This window comes from Lotus japonicus, chromosome 1 (genome assembly GCF_012489685.1).
Source record: "Lotus japonicus ecotype B-129 chromosome 1, LjGifu_v1.2".
Classification (NCBI taxonomy): Eukaryota; Viridiplantae; Streptophyta; class Magnoliopsida; order Fabales; family Fabaceae; genus Lotus; species Lotus japonicus.
The window spans coordinates 121,301,317-121,323,421 of record NC_080041.1 but is presented as its reverse complement, the minus strand read 5'-3'; the positions used below and the strand labels follow the sequence as shown (position 1 = coordinate 121,323,421).

Genomic DNA, 22,105 nt, shown 5'->3' with positions numbered 1-22,105 from the left:
GCGAGAGACATTTTAGAAGTTTAGGGACCAACTTGAAAGCGACTGACACTTTCAGGGACCAACTTGGCTATTTACCCATTTCCTATCCATTCAAAGATAGCTCTAACCAAACAAAGAGTTTGTCATCAAAAGCTCTCAAATTCTTTTCTCATCCACCAAGAGAAAAAGGTAGTAAGAAAAAAAGAAGAAAGATAAACAAACAAGAAGCAGGTGGGAGCGAGTGTCTTCAACCTCGGAAACCAACCACAGTGAGACATGAGAGGACAAACAGATAGAAGCACCAACCCAATGATAGGGACATCAACAACAACAACCACCACAGCACCGCCGCGACGACCCATTTTCACCCGAACAACCACCTTGTTCCACCGGATCCGCTCCTCTTTCCTCGCTTCCTTCCTCAACAGACCCCACTCCCTCCCTTTCCTCCTCTCCATCTTCCTCTTCCTCGCTTGGATCTCCCTCCGCGCCCACCGCCCCTCCTCCCACCCTCTCCCTCGCCCCTCCCTCAACCACGACGTCATGGCCAACCTCCGAAGATTCTCCTCAACCACCGTCCCTTCCCGTGTCGCCAAGGACAATCGGGGTTGGTTGCTCGACCCTATCTCCCTCGCCCTCGCTTCTGGCCTCTCCGGTAACCAACTAACTCAAATTTCCATTCCCATTTTACTCTATTCGTTTCGTTTGAATTCGATGTTGAATTGTGATTGTTTTTCTCTATGCAGGTGGAGCTGTTACGTGTGCCTCGCTTCATGTTGGTGAAATTCGCCCTGGAAAGTTGAGAGGGAATCACAGGCACCATGATTGTAATGAGACTTTTGTCATTTGGGGTGCTGCAACCAGGTTTAGGGTAAGCTCCTCTGTCCTTCTTGCAGTGTTTGACTCCTGTAATGTAATCTAACAATCAATTTTAGAGAATCAAACTTGTGAGATTATGATAGTTAGTCTGAAAATTAACCATTCAGATTATAGCTAGTTCACAGTTGTTAGCAATGTTGTTGTGTCTCAGGGTTTGGATTTTAGTTGAACTCGACGCGGCTAAATACTGCTTCTCGGAGTCATGTTAAGCTCAACGTGGCACGTTCTAGCTTCTCCGTTGGTACCTTGAGATACATGTGAAATCACGTTTGCAAGCATACACTTACACTAATGACATATATAAATCAGCTTAACTCAAAGTTAATGGCATTCATGATTAAAAATAAAAAAATCGTTTCTGTCTTAATTCTTAAACAAAACATACAATTAAATACTGTTAGAAGTCTCACATTGGCTAGAGATAGAGCATAGATAGCCTTTATAAAGGTTGTGCAAACCTCAACTCTTGAGCTAGCTTTTGTGGTTGAGTTTAGGCCTCCCAATTTCTAATAAATACCAAAAGAAGTGAAGGTAGCCAAGAAGTTTAAGCCTCTAAGGCTTTAAACCAAACTGTCTACAAACATTCAAATAAAAGTTTTCTAAGTAGGAATCATTGATCATCCTCTTCTAGATTTAAGTCTTCCTCTTTATAATTTCCATGTCATTTTCAATAGATATGTTTTCAAAGCAAAGACCCTAAATCCCCTGTAAAAATGCCCTAACATTAACTTCCCAAGAGCAATTATCGGTTTTCATTAGTCCTGCATAATAGCGGCCAAATAGTGCTGTGACAGCCTCTATTTCTGCTGCTTTAGAAGTAGCAATGGCCGTTATAATAAATAGCAATGCTACGCAACATCCAGGAGCGGCCATGCGCTGCTACGACTCTATAGCATGCTTTTGATAACCTTGGTTGTCAGTTGTGTCACGCATTTGAATGTATTTTATTGTATTTTAACCGTACATTTATTATTTAACGGGGTCAAATATATTCCAGAATCATATCACATTAGTCATATTAGTCTCTGTGAGTTTTGTTGATTAAATTAGCCCTCGCATCACCAGTAAAGTACTTGTCTCTAGACTGATTGCAGGGACAATATTATTCAGAGGCTATTGATCATTCAGGAATAAATAGCCAACTTAGTGTAAAAATGTAGGATTCTCAAGATAATAAGCTCTTGTTTTCTGACTGTAGATAAAATTAGGGTTGTCAAAAGTATAAAGCATAAAGCATAAAGCTCTAAACTTACAATTTACAAGTGTACATTAAGTTGTTTAATTTATCAATGCAATGAAGGAAGAATTATTTTTTGATATAAACGGCACTGTCAAACAAAATCTGTTTAGTTCACATATCCCTGAGTTAATGACATTGATATTTTGCATTGATTTTTAAGTCATGACTTGTGCTCTGTTTGCAGTTGGAGAACAGTGAGGTAACCGATAGTGGTTATGCTGAAGTGACCATTGGCCCCGATGAGATTGCTGTTGCTGCCAGCCCTGGTCATACAGCGCATGCTTTGGTCAACATTGATCCTGTTAGGAGTACCTTCTTTATAGGATGCCAAGACAGTATTATAAACTACAATGCCTCAAGTAGTGACTTTAAAGTTTGGAATGATCTTTAAGCTGTTGCTCTTTATGGATTTTTCCATCAAAATGTACCTGAGCCTTAATCTCAGCGCGATGTTGCTGCACATACAGCAAGTGAGTTTTTTAGTTGTCTATATGTGTACAGAACTTAGTTTCACATTCAGTTAGTGAGTGTGAGCATTTTATTTTGTGTGTACAAAAAAGAAAGACAGATTGAAAGGAGGTTTATGGTCTTTGTCTATTCTTTAGCAGAAGGGAAAAATGCATTTGGGGAGTTCCTTTGTACTGTTTGGAAAGAGGTTCCTTGATGATGAATTCTTGATTTTTAACCATTAGGTCAGGTCAGCTGATCCTTCCCTTAATTTTTTGTTAAGAGGTTAACTGAAATGTTGTGACTAAATCTGAATTATATATATAATAAACATGAATATTTGATTTATTTACTATTTTCAATATTCTACTTTTAAAAAATAAAACAATTGAAAGACTAACAACCACAAATTGAAGTTTAAAAATTATAGCTCCTGCCAAATTTTGTCAACTTAAGAAATTATTGGCTTAATTGTACTTTTTGTCCCTGATCTATCACGATTGTGCGAGTCAAATTAATTTCATACTTTAATGATTTGAAACACGTATGAGACATGAGGTTGAAACTTGTGGTTTGCCTATTACTTGCAAGAAAAGAACTTATCGTGTTTCAAGCTGGTGCCCATATTTCCTTCCATTGTTTTTTCCTTTTTTAATAGTTGTATTTGATATTTGCTTGATAAACCAAAACATTTAAGGAGAACAGCCAGTGGGAGTAATGTGCAAACTCCATCATGTTTGCTTGCACGTTAGGGCTGTTTTCATGTGCTTGAACTAAAAAAAAGCTCAATTAATTGATCTTTCTTTTAAACAAAATTGGCAAAACTTAGCTTTGCATCAAATTAGTTTTGAAGGAAAAATATTTGTATACACCCTAAATGAGACAAGAAAATTAATAATACAATATAGAAAAATAAAAGAAATAATAAATAATGTGATGAAATAAAGGTAATATTGGAAATACACTGGCCCTCTTTGCAAAAGCTTATTTGAGCTTATTTTATCCATAAGTGTTTTTGAAAGTGTTTCAAAAAGCTTATGTAAATAGCATATGACCTACCTACAAGTTGTTATGAATAAAGAGTTTGTGCTTATCCATAACCTATTTTCATCTTATTTACAAGAAGTTTCTCAAATTAGCTTATGGACAAGCGTTTATTGTCATAAGCGCTTAATTAAGTTGTTTACCCAAGCACACCCAAGTGCAACCTTTTTCAACAACATACACCCATACAACCTTAATGATATTGCTTAGGCACTCTCCAACACTTTGGAGAACATGAAAAAACTCCAAGTTTATTACGTCTTTCTTCCTTGCTTCCAATGCAACTCACCTAAACGAGTGATGTAATATAATTAATCAATATCACAAAGCAAAGCAAGCAAAATAAAAATACAGTTGTTTAACATCTCAGTTAGGCAATGAGATTAGAACCTTGATTCACCAGATAGAATCTTTAATGAAACTCAGGTGATTAATGATTCTTGCAACAACAAAATCCTATAATTTCAACTTCACAAGTAACAATGTGAAGTTCTTCTAATTATTGGTTGCTGAACTAAGTCCTTGACTTGAACACACTTTAATATTCAAAAACAGAAGTTCCCTCGCTTGTAAGTCAATTCAAATGACACAGGATGTTGCTTGTGGCAAATGCAAATGTTCCCTCCAAAGAACTATATAAAGCTGAACCAATCACCTGAAACCACATCAAGAAAACTTGTGATTTAACTAGCTTAATTTCTGAGTTCAAATCAAAGTAATTGCAATGGAGGCGAAAAACAGGAGGGTGGCTGTTTTGGTGGGGTGCAACTACCCAAACACATCTCATGAATTGCATGGCTGCATAAACGATGTGTTGGCCATGAGGGACATGCTGGTGAAGCGTTTCAGGTTCAATCCGAAAAACATTGAGCTCCTCACTGATGAGCCTGGCTCTTCATCAGCTATGCTTCCCACTGGTGCCAACATTAAGCAGAAATTGGCTAGCATGATTGATCAAGCTGAGGCAGGGGATGTGCTATATTTTCACTATAGTGGACATGGAACAAGGATCCCTTCCAAGAAACATGGCCACCCTTACCACCATGAGGAAGCTATTGTGCCTTGTGACTTCAATCTCATCACTGGTTTGTATATCTTGACCTCCCTCTTAAATCATGTACTGCATATCACACATTTAAATATCTCACTTGAGTGCTTTTGGTTTTAGGCCAACAAAGATGCAATAGAGACAGAACTACCCATAGTAAAAATGGGACAGTCAATCGCCCAAGAGAAAAAAAATTCTTAATAAATAGAATAGTACTCGAATTTTGTATTTTTACATGCAACAAAAGCCTTATCCTACATACTAAGTAAGGTTAACTATATGAATCACTTGACTCATTAGAGATATGGTCAGTTTTACATTGGTCCCGCAAGTCTAACACAATTTTCCTTCTTTATCCCCTTAAAAAATTTATTCCGCTTCCTCTAATTAGTTATTATTGATTTTGCTTATTGCCTCCTAATCCATTTTTTCTAGGTCTAAGTCTAACTCCCCTACTCTACTTTATCCATGTAATTCTGGCACTACACAGGTTGACAAGTGTTTATTCTAAATTTGGCTTGGCATCTTCTTAATGGGTTTCTTGACCACTAGTAATAGTTTTAACATACAATAAGATTCACCTGTCAAGTTTTGTTTAGTGCATGTCAATTGTCAACTGAAGTTATAATGATCTTACTCTGAAGCTCAAGATTGTAAGAACAAACTCGTAGTTAAAGATACTGTGTATTCAATAACTCGCATTAAAATCTTCGGTCCCCAAATTGTGTCTATTTTCTGTTTTATCAATCAAATTTTAATATGTCAATTAAAAATCGTCATGTAAGTTTGTAACTGCCTCCACTCATCTTTTTTAACCAACATGACAAGATTTTATAGTAGGATAGGCAATTGAGACAAAATTTAGGTACAACCCTCTCTTACCAAGACTTATAGAACTAATGCTTTTACTTCTATTGTCATACTATATAGATTTGGACTTCAGGCAACTGGTGAACAAGCTGCCAAAGGGAGCAAGCCTCACAATTCTCTCAGACTCATGCCACAGCGGTGGCCTAATTGACAAAGAGAAGGAACAGATTGGACCATCTTCACTGGTTCATGAAAATGACTCATCATTGAAACTCACCAACACCCCCAAGACAATCCCTTTTGAGTCCATACTTCAACACTTCTCATCACAAACAAACATAAACACCACAGACATTGGAACCCATCTGCTAGAATTATTTGGCTCTGAAGCCAGTTCGAGGTTTCAGCTCGCTTCGCGTGATCTTGATTTGCTGAACCAACCATTGAGGCCTGATGAGGGCATTCTACTTAGTGGTTGCCAAGCTGATGAGACCTCTGCAGACATGAACCCGAACGCAAGTGGCGGAAAGGCGTATGGAGCATTCAGCAATGCGGTTCAGATGGTTTTGAAGGAGAACCCGGGTCAGCTGAGCAATAGAGAGGTTGTGGTGAAGGCCAGGAATATGCTGCAAACACAGGGAATTATGCAGCATCCTTGCCTCTATTGCAGTGATGAGAATGCTAATGCTACCTTCTTGTGGCAACATCAGAACTCTGATTTATGAAATGTGTGATTGTGTGAAGAATTTGATGGGTGAAACATTGGAGAAGTGATTGCTGAAATCAAGACTATCAAGTATCACTATTTGATTCATTATTGTACTATTGTGTGAATTTTATGTTCAATAAGTGGAAAGTATTATTAATTCTCTAGCCAAACATGTTCAAATGAGTTTTAAATTCATTTTGTTCGATTTTAACACAGCCACGTTTTGACCCGTGCACTCGGGGCAGAGCGCAATAGAAACTTCACAAGTCAATTGCCCAGAAAGAATACAAGGAGAGGAGTCATGGAAATATATGAAACGAAGCTGAAGAGAAAGGTGTGACTTCAGAAATGATCTGCTATCATCAGTATAAAATATAAATAAGCCTAAAACCATATGGTGATAATTGCCATCAATTCTCAATTAAATGGACACTCCCACGTTAAAACATTGATGAATAACATTGAATTATGAATAGAGGAAATACAGCATGATCAGGGGAGAATGATTGTTATTTTCATATGTTATAAAAGAAACGTGAAAATGCTAGTAAATGACAGTTAATTCACATGCTTGGATCCATAGAAAGATCAATGGTAAACCATCAATTAATTGCCCTTATTTCACACAAATGACACAGGATGTTGCTCAAAATGCAAATGTTCCCTCCAAAGAGCTATATAAAGCTGAACCAATCACCTGAAACCACATCAAGAAAACTTGTGATTCATTAGCTTAATTTCTGAGTTCACATCAAAGTAATCTCAAATTTTTAATGGAGGGGAAGAACAAGAGGCTAGCTGTTTTGGTGGGGTGCAATTATCCAAACACACCCAATGAATTGCATGGCTGCATAAACGATGTGTTAGCCATGAGGGACACGCTGGTGAAGCGTTTCGGGTTCGATCCGAAAAGCATTGAGCTCCTCACTGATGAGCCTGGCTCTTCATCACCTATGCCTACTGGTTCCAACATTAAGCAGGCATTAGCTAGCATGATTGATCAAGCTGAAACAGGGGATGTGCTCTATTTTCATTATAGTGGACATGGAACAAGGTTCCCTTCCAAGAAACTTGGCCACCCCTACCGCTATGAGGAAGCAATTGTGCCTTGTGACTTCAATCTCATCACTGGTTTGTCTAACTTTCCTCTTAAATATCCTGCAAACCACACAGGAAAAGTATGCACTTGAGAGTTTTTGTTTTTAGGCCTATTCAGAGAAGCAATAGAGACAGAACCACCTATAATAAAAATAGGGCAGTCGTCCCCTCATGAGAAGAATTTTCTTAATAGAATAATATTTGAATGTTGTATTTATACACATAACAAAAGTCTGAGGTCGGCTATATGGATCACCTGATCCATATTAACGATACGGTTAATTTTACATTGGTTATCGCAAGCCTAACACCGTCTTCCTCCTTTGTCCCCTTAAAAAATTTACTTTACTTCCTCTAATTACTTTTCGCCTCCTTATCCCTTTTTTCTGGTTCTGTCCGATTAGCTCCTCTGCTCTACTTTATCCATGTAACTTTGGCACTACACTGGTTGACAAGTGTTTATTCTAAATTAGGCTTGACATCTTCTTTCTGGTTTCTTGACCACTCATAATAGTTTTGACTTTTGACATACAATAAGACTCACCTGTCAAGTTCCTACTAAACAAGTTGTTTAGTGCATGTCACTTGTCAATTAAAGTGTTTATGATCTTACTCATAAGCTCAAGATTAAAATTATAGTTAAAAATATTGTGTGATAAGTGATACTCTCACGCATTAAAATCTTTTGTCCTTAAATTATGTCTCATAAATAAAATTTTGAAATGTTAATTAAAAATCATCATACATGTTTATAAGTGCCTCCACTCATCTTTTTTAACCGACATGACAAGATTTTATTAGTAGGATAGGTAATTAAGACATACCTAAGACTAGATATAGAACTAATGCTTTTACTTCTATTGTCATACTACATAGATTTGGACTTCAGGCAACTGGTGAACAAGCTGCCAAAGGGAACAAGCCTCACATTTCTCTCAGACTCATGCTATAGTGGTGGCCTCATTGACAAAGAGAAGGAACAAATTGGACCATCTTCACTGGTTCATGAAAATGACTCATCATTGAAACTCACTAGCACCCCCAAGACAATCCCTATTAAGTCCATACTTCAACACCTCTCATCACTAACAAACATAAGCACCACAGACATTGGAACCCACCTGCTAGAATTCTTCGGCTCCGAAGCCAGTTCGAGATTTCAGCTCCCTTCACATCATCTTGATTTGTTGAACTTGAACCAATCACTGAGGCCTGATGAGGGGATTCTGTTGAGTGGTTGCCAATCTGATGAGACCTCTGCAGACATTAACCCGAACGTGAGTGGTGGAAAGGCGTATGGAGCATTTAGCAATGCGGTTCAGATGGTGTTGAAGGAGAACCCGGGTCAGCTGAGCAATAGAGAGGTTGTGATGAAGGCCAGGAATGTGCTGCAAACGCAGGGAATTGTGCAGCATCCTTGCCTCTATTGCAGTGATGAGAATGCTAATGCTGCCTTCTTGCGACAACATCAGAACTCAGATTTATGAAATGTGTGTCTGAAGAATTTGATGTGTGAAACATTGGAGAAGTGATTGCTGAAATCAAGACTCTCAAGTACTCGTAGCACTATGTTATTTATTATTGTACTATTGTGGGAATTTTATGATTTTTTTAAAGAGATTTTTATGTTCAATAAGTGGAAAAGTATTATTAATTCTTGAGCCAAACATGTCCTGATGAGATTTAAATTCATTTTTTAGTTAGGTTTGACAATACCTCATGCATTTATTAATTCAATACAATCATGGTATGCGAATATGATATGGTTTGGACCATTTATATATATATATTCTAATTTTTCCAACGGATATATTTGGTTTCTAAATGGTGTGTGAAAAACTTAATCAACTCTTAAAGAAGAAGAAGAAAGAAAAAAATAATTATATAAAATAGTAACCATGTGGTACTTCTCGCTTAATGGGTATTGACAGATTCTTGAGATAAGAACTATCGTGTTGATAACGTGTTATAAATAAGGAGTAAGCAAGTAAATAAGAGAGAAGAAGAAATGAACAAGAGATAGAGAAATAGTGTGATGGGGATGCTCTGCTTGGTGGAACCCCCCTTGTATTTATAATATTATGGCAGAAATGTTGAATAAGTATACATATAGGCTTGACCCATAATCTTCTAACTCCTAACCCAATGGGCTTCTAAATATTCATAACAATAACATTCATTTTTTTTGAAAAAAAAAAGTAAAACGGTGACGTGTCAACATTTTGAAATGGTATCAAAAGCATTTAAATAACATTATATTTTAAAAACAATTGTGAAAATTACGCATGATTTCATTTGTAAAAATATAATTTGTTTACAAATAACAAAACCCTAAATTCATTTGTGAAAGAATCCATCAAGTCATTTCTTTCTCTCTTACGGCTCCACTTCCCTTTTCTTTCTCACGCCTCCCTTCTCTCTGCTTCACCTTCTTCTTCTCATAAAAAATCTGAAAGAAAACCCTTCTTCCTCCTAACCTTCTCTCCCCCCATCACATGCGTTTCCCCACCACATTCCTCTCCTCCATCTCAACAAAAAGCCTCAACCTTTCTCAAGCAAAAAAGTTTAACCTTTCTCCCTCTCTGGTCCTTCTCCTCTCAATTTCCACCTTGGAGTGAATCGGAGCATGCAGCCACCAGATCGGAGCTTTCATCCACCAGATCTGAGCTTTCATCCATTGGATCGGAGTTTCCAACCTCTTCCATCTCAACAAAAAGCCTCAACCTTTCTCAAACAAAAAAGTTTAACCTTTCTCCCTCACTAGTCCTTATCCACTCAATTGCCTACCTTGGAGTGAATCGAAGCATGCATCCACCAGATCTGAGCTTTCATCCACCAGATCTGAGCTTTCATCCATTGGATCAGAGTTTCCAACCTCCTCCATCTCAACAAAAAGCCTCAACCTTTCTCAAACAAAAAAGTTCAACCTTTCTCCCTCACTGGTCCTTATCCTCTCAATTTCCTACCTTGGAGTGAATCGGAGCATGCGGCCACCAGATCGGAGCTTTCATCCACCAGATCTGAGCTTTCATCAATCGGATCGGAGTTTCCAACCACCAGCAAGGAGTTTCCAGCCTTCGATCGCTGCAACGTGTGACATACAAAAAGATATCACTACTATCATCAACATCTGCGTCGCCGAGGTTGCAAGATTCGTGGGGGATCAGGAGTGGAGCCACAAGATATAGACGAAGTGCATCTAAATTGTTGTGAAGAATGGAAATTGCCCATTCCATGGTAAGATGAAGATTCTAGGCTAGTTTTTCATTTATTTATGTACTTTCTTGATGAATCCTTATTCATAAATCTTTTTTTTCTGAATATTTGGTGTCTTTTCGAGTAATATTGGTGTATGTTCTTCAAATTTTTAATTCATGTTCATCATTTGTCCCTCTTGTTTTAACCATAAATCAATTATTGCATGAGAGAGAAAATCACAATTTTAAATTTACGAACCAGCTTAAAAATCGTTGCTTCAAGCAATAACACCTCATTTTGCTCCAACAGGAACTATAAAATGAGCAATGGTTCTTAACACAAGCAGCTAGGGAAAGGAACTGTGTTGGATATACCCATCATTGGTAAGTGGATAATATTTTTGTTGAGATTTCTTTATTGTTTATGTTAGTTATATGGTTAGTTATGAAGATTTTGTGTTGACATAAGGTGTTCGATAAGACATAATGTTGGTTGAAACGGCATAGTATTTGTCTATGCAGACACGATGAGGTTGTTGACATCCATGACCATTTCTAATGAGAGAACATATCTGTGTGACCACTCCGGTGGTGTTAGAGGTTAGTAATGAGAAATATTTCGATTTCTTTTCATACATTTGACATATATTAATTTTTGTGTGATTGGTCCTTTATGCATATGATCTCAGTGATTTTTTTTTGTCTATCATTTTATTTAAACAAAGAAAATTTTGAGTGTATTGTATTTGGAGTTTATGTTCAAATTGTTACCCATTATCGTACTGCCGATTCTATAGAAATTCTATCGTTTTTCTAGCTTGCAAAACTGAAGACTTTCAGAGTGTTAAATCATATATTACAATTTGATAATTTTTCCAAAATCCTTCCATGTTTGCATGACTAATTACTAATATTAATGCTCTAGTACTTTTTAGGTAAAGAAGAATATGATGAAGGCATTCGCGTGATATCTTTTCATCGAGGCTATATCATTCAAGGAACAATATGAGACTTTAAAGCTTGAATGAAATATTTTTTGGAATTAGATGTCATTTATCGTTTTCAAAACTATTTCCATGTAATAACTTCTTACAATATCTAAATTTAATGGGTAGTCTATCACTGCATGATTTTCAAATCGATGAACTTGTTGGAAATATTGTTAGTGGAAACTCACTTGTTCCTATGTTTGATGACTTTATTAAGATGCATCCTAAAAAATACATTTCAACTGTGAACCAAGAAATTGAGGCATAACGACTTCAATTGTTTTTCTTTTATGTAAGGATTGAAGGTAAAAAAATGCAGACTAGAGCTCATTTGTGTAACTATTTTTCAGAATGGAATTTTCATTTTTCTTGCAAAGGTTGTTGGGCTGTAGCAAGACAATAACCGATGGTACTTCGCTTGCAAGTGCCACAAAATGGTCACATTTGTGATGATCTATCTTATTGTGATTGATGCTTTAAACATGTCGTGGATGTTTCTCCAAGGTTATTTTTATTTTGAAATTATATATCTTTGTGTTATTATTTATGAAATACAATGAACTCTATCCATCAATAATCAGTATAGTTTAAAAATATAATAATGTGTAACTAAATTCATTTTTTGTTAATTTAGGTACAAGATGAAGCTCCAAGTTTTTAATGGATCTAACTTTGCTAATTTGATTATGTTTGACTCGGATGCACAACAACTTGTCAAGAAATAGTGCAAGGACATGTTGGCTGAGGTGAAGGTAAGTTATTTTCAAGTCTACCTATTTTCACATGATTTCTAAGTCTTGTTTGTAACATATTTAAAATTTACTTGTGAGTAAAGGTCATGAATGGAAGACTGTGTTTAGTTTTAATCATTTTTTAAGATAGATAGAATTAAAATTAAAAATAATTATTTCTTATATAATACAACCTCAGTCAATGATGCAACTGTGGAGGTTCACACATGGAATGCTGGTTATTTTGTGTTCAAATTTCTCAGGTTTGTCGCAAATGTGGAAAAACTATCACTTATTGACTTGGCTATGGAGGTTTGATCTCATCTTCTGATATTTAATCAAATAGAATTTCTTATATGTAATTTCAAAATTCTTTTGATGGTGCATGTCACAGGTTCTATCTCATACCTATTATTTAGTGGAGTACTTACCTTTGTTTCACAAGTTGGTTGAGCTTCATATGAGCGCATCGAAACTCCCTATTAACTTGGCTAGTGAAGCCTGCATGACCATATTATGAAAATCTCTATTCTTAAAGTTGTTAACTTTGGTAAGGTAATATCTTTTTAGTTGAATTTTTTATTTCTATTTCCATACGCATGTAGGGGGTCTCTCTTTTTTAATAGTTAGCAAATACTTTTTTGGCAATAACCATGTAGGGGGTCTCTCTTTCTCTAAATGGTGAAAACAACATTGGTCCACTATCAGTGTGTTTTAGTACACACCTAAAGACCATCAAGATATATAATTTTTCTGGGAAGGAAAAAGAGTTAAATGTCATTCAATTTCTATTTCGAAAAACACAAGTCTGGGATGAAATACATATTTATAAAAATGAAAATGATTTGACTTCACTTGGAGACCAGAGAGACTTGACATGTTAATGAAGCAGATCGTAGAGTTTTCTAGAGCTGCGGATTGTGACATCATTTTCGAGGAAGAGTATAGAGTGATCAATGGTTGACTAATGAATGTTGATCATTCACATGCTTAGTTTCCTGCTCATGGCCCTTCACCAACTTATCTATATGTTCCTCTTCCACAACATTCGTTAGTCAACCATTGCCCACTCTATACTCTCCCTCGAAATTGATGTCATCATCTGCTGCTCTATAAAACTCTACGATCTGCTCCATTAACATGTCAAGTCTCTCTGGTCCCCAGGGAAGTCAAACTCATTTTCATTTCTATAAATATGTATTTCATCCTAGACCTGTGCTTTTTGAAATAAAAATTGAATGACATTTAACTCTTCTTCCTTCCCAGAAAAATTATATATGTTGATGGTCTTGAGGTGTGTCCTAAGACACACTGGTAGTGGACCAATGTTGTTTTCACCATATTTAGAGGAAGAGAGACCCCTACATCGTTATTTGACAAAAAAAAATAGCTAACTATTAAAAAACTTGTGAGCATGCGTATGAAAATAGAAATAAAAAATTCAATAAAAAATATGTTACCTTAACAAAGTTAGCAACTTTAAGAATATGTGATTTTCGTAATATGGTCATGCAAGCTTCATAAGCCAAGTTAATTGAGAGTTTATATGCGCCCATATGAGGCTCAACCAACTTGTGAAACAAAGGTAAGTACTCCACTAAATAAAAGGTATGAGATAGAGCCTGTGACATACACCATCAAAAGAATTTTAAAGTTACATGTAAGAGAATCTATTTTAAAAAATATTAGAAGATAAGATCAAATCTCTATAGTAAAGTCAATAAGTGATAGCGCTTTTTCACATTGTGAAGAATCTGAGAAATTTGAACATAAAATAACTAGGATTCCATGTATGAACCTCCACAGTTGCATCATTGATTGAAGTTGCATTATATAAGAAGTTGTTCTAGGAATGAACATTGAAGAGAGGCATAGTACCTAGAGGTAGAGGGATTGTGCCAAGAGAGAGTGAGAATGAGAGAGAGTGCTGAATTTCAAGTGTTATTTCATCAAATGAGCCAAAAGTCCCTTCCAATTGATAACTACCTCCTATTTGTAGAGCTTGGGTACTACCTATTGGGCCAATTGGGCCTCCGAGATCAAGGCCCATCTGAAGGCCAGGGCCCCGCCTCAGGGCGGGATACATGCTGGGCGTTGCCCCTCTAGGGGCTCGCCCAGTCCAGAAGTAATTAATTTTAATTTTAATTCTATCTATCTTAAAAAATTATGCCAATCATTTTCAAAGTTACATTCTATTTCTTTCCTACTGTAACAAAAAAAAAAGTTACATTCTATTCTAACACAATTTTCTGCCGGTTTAAGGAGCCAATTGCTTTTTAGTTAGAAGCCGATTAAAAATCTCACCCATTCATTTCCTGGTAGGTTTATTTAAAAAATTATAATGCAATCAACACTTCCAAATTATAATAAAAAATTTCAATCTTTCTGTTTTTCTACCTCTATTCAGTTCTCAACATAATCGACAATCAAACCAGGAACCAGTAAAATAAGAATTAAAACTTCCAAAATAGTTGATTTCACCGTATCACAAGGATGGCAGCTAATATAGTTGTAGAGCAAATTCCAAGGCCGTGTACAAAAATTTTATGGCCTAAAGCGAAAATGCTGAAGTGAGTTTTTTTTATGAGAATTTTAAAGAGACTTAATATACTATATATCAATTTTTATATTAATTTATAGTTTTTTAGTTGCAAAATCATTTATCAAGAGTTTTATAATCAAACAATTTTAATTTAGGTGGTTGTATCACGTTTTCACAATTATCTATATTATCTATAGGTAATTGTTCCATCACGTTTTCACAATTATCAGTATTATTTATAGGTAATTATACTATCACGTTTTCACACATTTTTTATATTTTAGTTGGCTAAAGTTTGTTAATAATTAGTAACTATTTTTTTTTAAGCCTAAGTAAATTTTTTTGGGGGCTAAATAAGTATTTTTTGGGGTGGAGGAATTAAGCCATTGCCTATTTGGCCTAAGGCCATGGCCCTGGCAAATTCCATCATTAATTGAAGCTTGATAAGGAAGTATGATTAACTAAAGATGAGATGAGAGAGAATAGGTCGAACAAGGGAGAGAAGAAACAAGGATTTATATGTGAAATGCTAGGTTTTGGTCTTAGTAATGTAAGTCATTTTGGCATTTAAAAAGGCTCTCAAACAGTATTAAATAAATCATGTACTTCCCCATTTTAGTCTTATAATGACTACCTGTATACTTAAAATTCTTTGTATTTCTCATTATTTCTTTAATTAATTAAATTATATTAATATTTTAAAATATTAATATAATTTAATAAATTAAAGAAACAACTAAAAATACAGAGGATATTTGAAGTACATGAGTAGTCATGTAACCATTTTCTATGTTTGAGAGTCTTTTTGAATGCACAAAATAACTTATGCTATTAAGCCCAAAACACAAGACTTCACGTGCAAATATGTGTATCTTTACTCTTTTCACGAATTTTTCCAACACTTTCTATTAGCTCATTTCTTCTCTGTTCTTCAATGTTCGTCTTCTTCTCTTTAATCTCATCTTTAATTAACCACACTTCCTCTGCTCTGCCCGCTTCTTTAAATTTCTCTTTTCCTTATATTTTCTCAAGCTTCAATTAATGGTGGAAGTTTCTCTCCAACTTTATGACTGCCATATTAATTTTTTTTCCTATGTATCTCTCAAAAAATATTTTTTTTCTAGGTTTCTTTTCATGTTTCTTTCAATGGTTCCCTGGATTTTTTTTTTTGAAAAGAGAAAGTCTAGTTTATTGCAAAGAATGAGAAACGATTACATCACAAAGATTACAGTTTACAAACAAACTACTGTAACCTGGTTCCCTGGATTTTAGCTTGTTTCAAGTGTTTTTTATACCACATTTAAATCAATTGTTTTCTTTATCCATCATTTTTTAATGTTTTAATTCTTTTTTTTGCCTTGTTTGATTGTTGCCCATATTTAGTACTAGACAGAGGTAGAGAAAAAGAAAGATTGAGAATCCTTGATTTTAACATCAACTAAGAAGTTTCAAAGTTTGTATCGCATTACAGTTTTTTCTAGAAAATTTTATCAGGGAATGAATGGGTGGAATTTTCAATCGGCTCTTAGTTACTAAAAACCTATCTAATCCTTAGACTAGTAGAAAATGGTGTCAGAATGTAACTTTGCGCAAATAGCCAAATACAATTGTACTAGTTTTTAACCCGTGCCTTGCACGGGAAATTTAATTTTGGAATTATTTTTTTTCATTTTTGTTAATCAATTAATATCTTTTTTTTATTTATTCTATATAGGTATTTGGTTTATTTTTTGTTTTTTACAATTTGTGGTGTAAGTTATTTTTTTTGAAAGTAATGTGTTTAAGGGTCGAAAGCACATTTAAATTGACGTATGCACGAAGATTTGCAAACATAAAACGATTTATTGAATATTTTAGTAACATGGTCAATATACGAAAAACAAATGTCAAAATGTTTGAAAGTTACCACCGAGGTCAATTTACCAAAAAAAAACACGTTGTCAACGTGGGTAAAGACATAAAAGTGAAAGTTTAGCACATATATAGGCTCTTTATTTGTAGACACTCTTGAGGAAATGCTACTGATTATTTGAAAACAAGATCTTTTTGAACATTTTTGCATCGTTACTTTCAACAACTTCTGTTATGGATTCATCGTCTGAACGACGTTTAATAAGTGTGTTGGAGTCTTCAATTATAGGTGGAGGTGTCTTTCGTTTAACACTTTTAGTGATTGTCTGCAAAACAAACATATTTTGAAATAGTGATGACCAATGTCTAAAACAAACCTATTTGACAATAGTGATGACCAATACCTCAATCAGAGATTTTACATTTGGATCGGAAATATCAAAATTCATTATATAGATATAAATAATCATTATTTAGCAATAAGAGTTTAAAATTTTACCTTTGTTTTGAATTCTAAAATTATTTGTGGGTCCTTGCAAATTTTCAAGATGTTAAATGCCGATTTAAACCACCTTCTGCATCTATCTTTCCCTTCAACCTTAAAAAGAAATTCCTTGTGCACTAAAATCTTCCATGTTCCAGGTCTACATTGAATTTAAATTAAAATGAAAAAATTAATATATTATGAATTAAGTGAGCAATGAAAATGTATCCTTTTTTTATATGACTATGTTTATCTTTTCCATTTTATCCAATATCTCGTTGCCTTTTTTGTTCATCAGATAACAACCTTCGCGATAAAAAACGGTAAACGTTGCAGATCCAGTATCATCAGCAACATTAAGCAACAATTTGTACCTGATGTAAACATTAATAATTAAATAAACTGAATATTTTACAAATTAATTTATTTATCGAATTTGTAGATTATCGTATGGTAGGAGTGACATGCTTGTTACATTTTTCACAATAATATTGTGCTCCGTCAGAGTATGCTGCTGAGTGACATTCACAGTTATGGTAATACTAATCATTTGTGCTCTAAATTTTCTTAATCGTGGCATATATAATGCATATTGTACGCTGTAAAAATGAATAAAATGCAAAAAAAAAAAAATCGTAGTTACAACTGATTGTTAGATTAACAGTGATGATAACATATGTAAATGTAAATACTCAGTAACATGTTTTTTTAAATGAGAAATGATTGTACTTGATTTTGTTGTTATTTTTTAGATAGTAATTTATTTATAGAAAAAGTAATTAAATTTGTATAGTGTAAACTTTATTTTTCTATCTTTCAAAAAAAAAAACTTTATTTTTCTAAAAGGAGGGATTATAGTGTCTACTGTTTTTATAACTCAATATAAAACACACTATTTAAGATCCATTAAATACGTTTATATAGTAACAAAAAAAAAATTTATATAAGAGTTTTTATATTTATTAAATGATAATTAAAATACTCGTTAAAAGACCTTTAAGTAGCTTTTTTTTATTTTAAATACGGTATTTACTTTTAAAGAATTTTTTTTAAATTGATTAAAAATTAATTTTAAAAAAAAATTAAATAAGTGTTCCATCATTTTTTTTACAAAAAAAATTAAAACGTTTTTTTTTTAAGAATTGAATATAGTAGCTGTTGTTTTAACTGTTGACTATGAATTAATCTTTTTCAAAAATGTTCAAACGTGTATCAAAATCTTTTTTTCCTATTATAACGTTATGAATTTAAAGCAATTAAATTCAATGAAAGAGTATAAGAATTTATGGTCTAATTAATTGATATTTTATCTCATTATTCATGTGTTGTTAATTTCCCATAATACGTGATTATTAAATTAGTTTAATAAGTATTTAAGTTTGTAGTTAGTGTTTAAAAAACTCTAACCCCATGAATTTTGTATTTAAAATGCATTTTTGTTTAGTATACTAACATTAAATGTTTATTTACTAATTTAATAATTTATTCATTAATAGTAAGTTAATAATATCATAAGTAATTGTTTTATTTAATTAAAACATTGAATGAAAATCAATGTCTGTTTTTTTTTAATAAAAAAAATGTCTAATAAATTAAATTAAAAGTGATGAGAACATACCGATCTGCAAGTAACCAATTTTTTAATACTTGTGCTTGGGAAAAGCGTCAGGAAGTTTCAAAGTTTGCATTGCATTACAGTTTTCTTAGAAAATTTTATCAGGGAATGAATGGGTGGAATTTTCAATCGGCTCTTAGTTACTAAAAACCTATCTAATCCTTAGACTAGTAGAAAATGGTGCCAGAATGTAACTTTGCGCAAATAGCCAAATACAATTGTATGTGACTTTCTGATTGAGCACGTTTGTATATATGTGAACTATTGGTTAGTTGAGAATGTAAAAAATCTTTACACTATTATTGCATGTTAATTCTATTTTTTTTTTATAAGTCAATAATTGTATTTAAATGTAGCACAAGGGGTGTTAAACCCAAATACAAGAAAAAATGATAGCTAGATAGGTAACATAGGAATGCACCATGTAAATTCTTCTCATATTTTAGTCATGTAACTTACCAAAAGACAGAAAAACAGGAACAGCAAAATAGAAACAGTGGGAACGCCCTTGCAGAACAGAAGAAATGCAGGGCTCGCCAGACACACTCAGCCAAGAGTCCAAAGAACCAATCCCTTAGTGTTTCGTTTTCTGCTCTAATCTCTTTATTCTTGCTGTAGTCTTTTTAATTTGTTGTAGCCTTTTTGTAATACCCTTGCTGGTGTGTTTTCCAGCTTTTCTAATATGCTAGGATGTGTTGCACGGCTGCATAAACGGTGTGTTGGCCATGAGGGACATGCTTGTGAAGCGTTTCGGGTTCAATCCGAAAAACATTGAGCTCCTCACAGGTGAGCCTGGCTCTTCATCACCTATGCCTACTGGTTCCAACAATAAGCAGGCATTAGCTAGCATGATTGATCAAGCTGAAACAGGGGATGTGCTCTATTTTCATTATAGTGGACATGGAACAAGGTTCCCTTCCAAGAAACTTGGCCACCCCTACCGCTATGAGGAAGCAATTGTGCCTTGTGACTTGAATCTTGCTCATCACTGGTTTGTCTAACTTTCCTCTTAAACATCCTGCAAACCACACAGGAAAAGTATGCACTTGAGAGTTTTTGTTTTTAGGCCTATTCAGAGAAGAAATAGAGACCGAACTACCTATAATAAAAATAGGGCAGTCGTCGGGATTTAGAACTTGCGCCCCAACCACAGGATCTGGCACCCCAACCATTTTAAAAAAATGTCATAAGTGCCATTAGTTCGAGATTTTGAGTTTCGAATCAGTTCGAGAGTTTAAGTATCGAATCAGTGCAAGAGTTTAATATGAGAGTTTCAAATGAGAGTTTGGCCAGAGATAATGATTCCCTTAGTTCGAGATTTTAAGTTTCGAATCAGTTCAAGAGTTTAAGTATCGAATCAGTTCGAGAGTTTAATGTGAGAGTTTCGAAATGAAAGTGACAGGGGTAAACCCCGTGTTCTGTTCTAATAATGAAACGATCCGGGAAATTAACTTTCGAAACGGTCCGACATTGTATATCGCGGAGAAAAACACAGATGGACATTTAAGTATTTCCCCCCCCCCTATTAAGTGGGGTGGCATATCTAGTGCTTGGGGTGCAAATTCTAAGTCCCGCAGTCGTCCCCTCATGAGAAGAATTTTCTTAATAGAATAATATTTGAGTGTTGTATTTATACATATAACAAAAGTCTGAGGTCGGCTATATGGATAACTTGATTCATATTAAAGATACGGTCAATTTTACATTGGTTATCGCTAGGCTAACACCATCTTCCTCCTTTGTCCCCTTAAAAAATGTACTTTGCTTCCTCTAATTAGTTATTATTGATTCTGCTTAATATATTACTAAATTTTCGCCTCCTTATCCCTTTTTTCTGGTTCTGTCCGATTAGCTCCTCTGCTCTACTTTATCCATGCAATTTTGGCACTACACTGGTTGACAAGTGTTTATTCTAAATTAGGCTTGACATCTTCTTTATGGGTTTCTTGACCATTAGTAGTAGTTTTAACTTTTAACATACAATAAGATTCACCTGTCAAGTTCCTACTAAACAAGCTGTTTAGTGCATGTCACTTGTCAATTAAAGTGTTCATAATTTTACTCCAAAGCTCAAGATTAAAATTAAAAATATTGTGTGATAAGTGATAGTCTCACGCATTAAAATCTTTTGTCCTTAGATTATGTCTCATTTTTGTCTCATAAACAAAATTGACATGTTAATTAAAAATCATCATACAAGTTTGTATGTGCCTCCACTCATCTTTTTTAACCGACATGACAATATTTTATTAGAAGGATAGGCAATTAAGACACAATTTAGGTACAACCCTTTCTTACCAAGATTTGATATAGAACTAATGCTTTAACTTCTATATATTGTCATACTACATAGATTTGGACTTCAGGCAACTGGTGAACAAGCTGCCAAAGGGAACAAGCCTCACAATTCTCTCAGACTCATGCTATAGTGGTGGCCTCATTGACAAAGAGAAGGAACAAACTGGACCATCTTCACTGGTTCATGAAAATAACTCATCAGTGAAACTCACTAACACCCCCAAGACAATCCCTTTTGAGTCCATACTTCAACACCTCTCATCACTAACAAACATAGACACCACAAATATTGGAACCCATCTGCTAGAATTCTTCGGCTTCGAAGCCAGTACGAGGTTTCAGCTCCCTTCGCGTGATCTTGATTTGTTGAACTTGAACCAACCACTGAGGCCTGATGAGAGGATTCTGTTGAGTGGTTGCCAAGCTGATGAGACCTCTGCAGACATTAAGCTGAATGCGAGTGGCGGAAAGGCGTATGGAGCATTTAGCAATGCGGTTCAGATGGTGTTGAAGGAGAACCCGGGTCAGCTGAGCAATAGAGAGGTTGTGATGAAGGCCATGAATGTGCTGCAAACACAGGGAATTGTGCAGCATCCTTGCCTCTATTGCAGTGATGAGAATGCTAATGTTGCCTTCTTGCGACAACATCAGAACTCAGATATATGAAATGTGTGTCTGTGAAGAATTTGATGTGTGAAACATTGGAGAAGTGATTGATGAAATCAAGACTCTCAAGTACTCCTAGCACTATGTTATTTATTATTGTACTATTGTGTGAATTTTATGTTCAATAAGTGGGAAAGTATTTAAATTCATTTTTTGGATAGGTTTCACAGTGACTCATGCGTTTATATTATTTTATTTCCTCGTAATTTAAATTTAAATTTAATTATTAATTCAACACAATCATGGTATGCGAATATGATATGGTTTTCCTGTAAAAAAAATTGATATGGTTTGGACCATTTATATATATATATATATATTCTAATTTTTTCCAAAGGATATATTTGGTTTCTAAATAGTGTGTGAAAAACTTAATCAACTCTTGAAGTGTCCACTACGATACTTTTGGACTCGTAAGCTATAAATCTTCCGGATTCCTATTTTAAAAATTCCACTACGGTAATTATGAACTCATAAA

The 22,105-nt window shown here is 34.6% G+C and overlaps 4 protein-coding genes and 1 long non-coding RNA gene across 7 annotated transcripts; all 5 read left to right on the top strand.

The window, feature by feature from the left end:
- Positions 1-122: 122 nt before the first annotated feature.
- LOC130729987 (uncharacterized) lies at positions 123-2,893 on the top strand. Of its 3 annotated transcripts, none has more exons than XR_009016192.1 (4): positions 123-634; positions 726-850; positions 2,283-2,568; positions 2,707-2,893. XR_009016192.1 is itself a non-coding variant. In XM_057581853.1 (3 exons), exons 1-3 carry the CDS (start codon positions 256-258, stop codon positions 2,487-2,489), a joined length of 711 nt encoding a protein of 236 aa, XP_057437836.1. In that variant the 5' UTR covers positions 123-255; the 3' UTR covers positions 2,490-2,893. The 3 variants fall into 3 exon arrangements, 1 of the variants encoding a protein (XP_057437836.1); XR_009016191.1 differs by having other exon boundaries at positions 2,704-2,893; XM_057581853.1 differs by having other exon boundaries at positions 2,283-2,893.
- Positions 2,894-3,485: 592 nt separating this feature from the next.
- Positions 3,486-6,328, top strand: LOC130729986 (metacaspase-9-like). The gene is made up of 2 exons (XM_057581852.1): positions 3,486-4,674; positions 5,568-6,328. The coding sequence occupies exons 1-2, from the start codon at positions 4,314-4,316 to the stop codon at positions 6,170-6,172; spliced, it is 966 nt and encodes a 321-aa protein (XP_057437835.1). The 5' UTR covers positions 3,486-4,313; the 3' UTR covers positions 6,173-6,328.
- Positions 6,329-6,912: 584 nt separating this feature from the next.
- LOC130729985 (metacaspase-9) lies at positions 6,913-8,908 on the top strand. Its single transcript, XM_057581851.1, has 2 exons — positions 6,913-7,287; positions 8,131-8,908. Exons 1-2 carry the CDS (start codon positions 6,930-6,932, stop codon positions 8,739-8,741), a joined length of 969 nt encoding a protein of 322 aa, XP_057437834.1. The 5' UTR covers positions 6,913-6,929; the 3' UTR covers positions 8,742-8,908.
- Positions 8,909-10,796: 1,888 nt separating this feature from the next.
- LOC130732566 (uncharacterized) lies at positions 10,797-17,456 on the top strand. The gene is made up of 5 exons (XR_009017073.1): positions 10,797-10,835; positions 10,921-11,051; positions 11,791-11,944; positions 12,075-12,192; positions 17,347-17,456. It is a non-coding gene; the product is annotated as an uncharacterized LOC130732566 (long non-coding RNA).
- Positions 17,457-20,985: 3,529 nt separating this feature from the next.
- Positions 20,986-21,752, top strand: LOC130722733 (metacaspase-9-like; the record flags this gene model as incomplete). Its single annotated transcript, XM_057573563.1, has 1 exon — positions 20,986-21,752. A coding segment is annotated over one exon (642 nt), but the record flags the coding sequence as incomplete, so codon positions are not given.
- Between the last annotated feature and the right edge of the window lie 353 nt (positions 21,753-22,105).

Bases quoted from the DNA above. Each gene is read 5' to 3' on its own strand.
- LOC130729987 (XM_057581853.1), top strand. From the start codon at position 256: ATGAGAGGACAAACAGATAGAAGCACCAACCCAATGATAGGGACATCA. The intron at 635-725 runs GTAACCAACTAA...TTCTCTATGCAG, and splicing joins CCTCGCTTCTGGCCTCTCCG to GTGGAGCTGTTACGTGTGCC. The intron at 851-2,282 runs GTAAGCTCCTCT...CTCTGTTTGCAG, and splicing joins GTGCTGCAACCAGGTTTAGG to TTGGAGAACAGTGAGGTAAC.
- LOC130729986 (XM_057581852.1), top strand. From the start codon at position 4,314: ATGGAGGCGAAAAACAGGAGGGTGGCTGTTTTGGTGGGGTGCAACTAC. The intron at 4,675-5,567 runs GTTTGTATATCT...CATACTATATAG, and splicing joins TGACTTCAATCTCATCACTG to ATTTGGACTTCAGGCAACTG.
- LOC130729985 (XM_057581851.1), top strand. From the start codon at position 6,930: ATGGAGGGGAAGAACAAGAGGCTAGCTGTTTTGGTGGGGTGCAATTAT. The intron at 7,288-8,130 runs GTTTGTCTAACT...CATACTACATAG, and splicing joins TGACTTCAATCTCATCACTG to ATTTGGACTTCAGGCAACTG.